We start from the raw sequence: 4,779 nt of genomic DNA, 5'->3' as shown, positions 1-4,779 counted from the left end.
CTGCCAGTCTCAAATTTGACAGGAAATTTTGCATTGAGATAAAATTCCATTTTCTTTACAAGTGTAGACTTTAGAAATCAAATCAACTCAGATTAAATAAGATACCATGTTAGTTGGAATGTATATATGCACATTGAAGTTTATCGAAGTAGTGTGATCCGTAAATCTCCTTTCCAAGCATTCGAAGATAATATAAGGTATTCTGGTAAGTTGAACACTAGCTACTTGGAAGTTGTAGTATATATTTGAAATTTGATATATCATGCTAGTGGTGTAATATTCTTCGAAATATTTTGACAGACCCTGAGAAACTTCTTTACTTTCTAATACATTTGCGCAGGGCCCAGAACAGTGGAGTCACTTAGATCTTTTGTACTGGAAGAGGCAGAGAAAGCTGCACAAAAAAAGATGGAAGGGGATAGTGACTCCTCATAGGGTATTGTTACTTAGCTATTTGTAACCCATAGCATGTATCTTACTGTTTTTTTTGTATTTGTACTGTAAAATCCTTGCTATCATAGTTGTGGAATAATTCACTTTAGTTTTAGTGCTCGTTGAAAGGATCATGTTATTGACACTCAGAAATTAAATTGCTGAAAATATTGGTGAACTCCATGATGTGATTTCCTTGGAGGTAAAAATTTGTATTGAGAAATTCTCGTTTACATTGATATTGTATTCTTTCCCCCTTCTCTTGGTTAAGTTTGAAACTACGTGGAATGGAGTATTCATAAAAAAAAATTAATCCTTATTTTTTAAAAAAGATCTTAATCCGCAAGTTTTTGTCTATCACGTTATATATACCATCACTTTGTCTTGGTATTTCAAGACAGTTATATAGTGGTTGCCTTTTGTGGATATAATTAATAACAAATCAAAAGACAAAATGAATTCGGATCTTCTTCACTATTAGTTGATCAAAAAATTCTATGTTACTTCAAAAAGAACTTAATCTGCAAGCTTTTGTCCATCACGATGTGTATATATATTATCATTTTATCTTTGTATTTCAGGACAGTTGTATCGTGGTTTGTTGTTTTTGTGGATATAATTGATAATAAATCACAAAACAAAATAAATTTGGATTCTCTCCACTATCAATTGAAAAAACTAATTCGGTTGCCGTCCGGACAAACTTTACTAACACTACCGCTAATATTTTGTTTCGACTATATCAGTAATTTTCCTTTTTTTTCCTTTTTTTTGGCTGAATGAAGTTCTCAAGAGTTTCCTTTTCAAGTCGTAGGACTCTGAATCTTCTTTTATAATCTTCGGTTAGTGAGAGGAAGGGGAAAATTAAATATAGAAAAATAAAAAATAAACTTAAAGATCGTCAGAGCGGATACCTTTACATACTTCTGATAACTTCTAAGTAGCGAAAAACTGAGGTTCAAATTTCTAAAGCCTTATGTACGAATAGTGTAAATTGACCGTACTCTCATAAGGCTTGCTAAAGGCTCAGTACGAATAGTGTAAATTCGAATCCCCTGGCTGGGCCGTGGTGGACGAGGCTGAAGATGGGGAAGATCGCTTACTAGAGGAACCATGTGCTTGTCAACGTCAAGACCTTCCCGAGGATTGTGCCGAAAGGAGTTGTGGAGGGCCACAAGATGTTGTATGAGACCGTGATTCATCTCGCCAACGGAGGGGATAAGGGGATTTTTACCCCCATGCACATGATTCTCTACAGAAAGCCCATTGAGAAGAATTGAGGGAGGGTTGATTTCATTGCCAGCGAGTTGGGTTGGGTTTTGGGGATTTGTTATAATCTCTCGCGTTTCTTAGTTGTAGCTTCATTTTATTGGTGTATGTTTACTTTCTGTTGTTGATGGTGATGATGATGATGATGCTATGTTTGACAAATTATCGTTGGGGTTAATTGTGGCAGTGAATTAATGGGAATTAAAAGCTAAAGAAATGTTACTAAAAGAGTATCGTTCTCGACTCGTTGGAGTATGTGGATCCCGGGGGGGCATCCTTCACAGACTCTGCGCTGTGCTGCACTGAATAAAAGTTTTGAAACTCTACGCATAGCACAACGTTCTTCTCTTCTTGTCAGCTTTTAGCCTGGGGTTTTAGCATGAAAAGCCGACCGGATTTTATCCACCAAGATTCTTACATTTGTGACTTGACTTGTATGGTGTCGTTAGGCGAGAAAGCTATGTTGTCAATGCTAAGTTCTATAACAAATTTTTTTAAACTAAAATTTGATGTGTTTGAAAGACTGAAAGTCCCTCAAGATGATTTACCATTGATATATAAATCTGAGAGGTACACGAATCTGAGTATTTCTGTAGAGCATAATCGAAATAGTGGTTGTATGGAGATTCATATGCAAGTTGTTAATATTGAGAGTTCCATTTTTTTAAAAACAGAAAATTCTAACTGAAATGTAAGTAAAAATTAATAAACTTTTTTTAAAAATTGGCTCTGTGTGATGTTAGTTTTGTGATTTCAGATTCCACAGCATAAACAAATCGTAAATATTAACTTTAATGGTTACATGTTAACTCTTCCTATCGTGTGTTAAGTATCATAACTATATGTTAACTTTTACCAGAACATGTTATTTATAATAGTTATATGTTGACTTTTAACTGAACGTGTTAACTTTCCTCCTAGTCTGTTAACTTTTTATACTGAATGTTAACTTTCGCTGCTTTATGTTAACTTTCATCCAAATCTGTTAACTTTCACTGCTTTATTTTAGTAGAAGCGTTTAAAAAAAGCTATGACCAAGCTTTTTATCTCATCCTAGATTATGAGAAGCGAAGTGTGTCAAGAGATGAAATCGAGATATTGCTATCAATTACTACTAAAAGGAAGGGAAGAAATAGAACTAGACGTATAAACAACATAGAAATTTACAAACGTCCACTGAAATGTTCTCGATGCAAAGCTGAAGGCTACAGTCAAACTAATTGTAACGAAGTAATTGGTGATTGGTGTGGATTGCTTATTAGTACAATACTTTTGGTAGAGCAATATAGGTTGTCAAGACTTTTGTAGCATATTGTAGAAGGTTTTTGTAATCTCTAAGATTGTAAGTCTAATTATATCGTATATTCAAGCAATATCAGCTGTAATAATGTAAGAAAATTATTATGGTGAACGTTAACATGTTCAGTTGAAACTAACATGTTATGATGAACGTTAGCATGTTCAGTTGAAAGTTAACATCTTATGAAGAAAGTTAACACATTATGGTGAAAATTAACATATTCTGATGAAAGTTTACATGTTTAGCTGATAGTTAACATGTTATGAAGAAATATAATATATTATTATAAAAGTTAACATGTAACAGTAAAAATTAACATATTATGATGAACATTAACATGTTCAGCTGAAAAGTTAACATGTTATGAGGAGAGTAACATATAATGATGAAAGTTAACATGTAACAGTTAAAGTTAATATATTAGGATGAAAGTTAACATCTTCAGATTAAAGTTAACATAGCCAAATGAAAGGTAACATGTTTAGTAGAATGTTATCCAGCTGAAATTAATTATAAAACTTCTTACATTCTTATAGGTGATATTGTTTGAGTACACAATATGATTATTCTTACAAATTCACAAATTACAACTTCGATGAAACACAAACAAACTTGCGAGATCCGATTAAATTAGGTTTTAAAATATAAGTTTAATATCCACTTTTATTAATTGTTATGGCCCCAACTAAGAACTTGTAGACCTTGTTTTTCACCTCTACAACACTGTAACCAGCTGTTTTCTTTAATCCTTTCCTTTTCATCAATGATCGAATTTTATTGGCCTCTTCAATCTTACCCAAAGATGTGTAAACATTCGACAAGAGAATGTAGCGTCCCGAGTTCTTGGCATCAAGCTCAAAAAGAGATCTTGCTGCTAATTCTGCAATCTCTACATCTGGATGCATTCTACAAGCTCTAAGCAATGCACCCCAAACACTCGAGTCTGATTGTATCGACATTCCTTCTATAAAATTACGAGCTTCTATAAGCTTTCCTGCTCTCCCCAAGAGATCAACGATACAAGCATAATTCTCTGCTCTAGGAACGATTCCAAACTCTTTCTCCATAGAATTAAAGCATTGCCACCCTTCATTGATCAAGCCCGAATGGCTACAAACTAAAAGAACAACAACAAATACAATGTGATCGGGTCTTATTTGACTTTTCATTTTAGCAAATAGCTCAAGAGCATCCTTTCCAAAGCCATGTATTCCATAACCTGAGATCATTCTGCTCCATGAAATCAAGTTCATGTCCTTCATCCTATCAAACAATCTTCGACCAATCCTCAGCCTCCCTCTCTTCACATGGAGATCAACAAGAGCCATATCCACCATAATGTTCTTCTCAAGAAAGTTCCTAACCATGACCCCATGAATGAACTGTGTTGGCCTTTTTATTTTGATGATATTTTAATAAATAATTTATAACTAATATTGTTTGTCTAGTGTTTGTGTTTTTTTATTTATTCTAGGCAAACAATGTGTTAGAGGATGGATGGAATCGAGCATTCACGATCATATCCATTGGAGGATGGAAGGAAATATCAGAGTGAAACAATGCAATTCAAGTTAAAGATCCAAGTACAAGCTTCATCTGCAAAGTTTACCAAGACGAGCTTAATTGAAGATCAAGATAGCTTGGGTAAATTAGTTTAGATGTTATATTATGTGTGTTTAATACTTCAAGCTCAATATCATATACACACACAATTTATTGGTTTATCCGTTTTTTTGGTTTATCCACAAACAAAGTTTCTACAAGCAAATAGATATATA

At 33.6% G+C, this 4,779-nt stretch overlaps 2 protein-coding genes across 2 annotated transcripts in view; one reads left to right on the top strand and one right to left on the bottom strand.

Annotated features, from left to right (window-relative positions):
* LOC109843541 (protein disulfide isomerase-like 5-1) overlaps window positions 1–665 on the top strand; it is a 4,859-nt gene extending 4,194 nt beyond the window's left edge. The window contains exon 4 of the mRNA XM_020412477.1: window positions 341–665. Coding sequence (XP_020268066.1) covers window positions 341–435 — 95 coding nt within the window. The 3' untranslated portion in view covers window positions 436–665. The remainder of the gene's footprint in view (window positions 1–340) is intronic.
* LOC109841542 (pentatricopeptide repeat-containing protein At3g26782, mitochondrial-like) lies at window positions 3,652–4,368 on the bottom strand. The gene has a single exon (XM_020410504.1). The coding sequence runs from the start codon at window positions 4,366–4,368 to the stop codon at window positions 3,652–3,654; it is 717 nt and encodes a 238-aa protein (XP_020266093.1).

The sequence above is a fragment of the Asparagus officinalis genome, chromosome 5 (genome assembly GCF_001876935.1).
Source record: "Asparagus officinalis chromosome 5, Aspof.V1, whole genome shotgun sequence".
NCBI classification, from domain to species: domain Eukaryota; kingdom Viridiplantae; phylum Streptophyta; class Magnoliopsida; order Asparagales; family Asparagaceae; genus Asparagus; species Asparagus officinalis.
This window is presented reverse-complemented; position numbering and strand designations above follow the sequence as displayed.

Bases quoted from the DNA above. Each gene is read 5' to 3' on its own strand.
- LOC109841542 (XM_020410504.1), bottom strand. From the start codon at position 4,368: ATGGTTAGGAACTTTCTTGAGAAGAACATTATGGTGGATATGGCTCTT.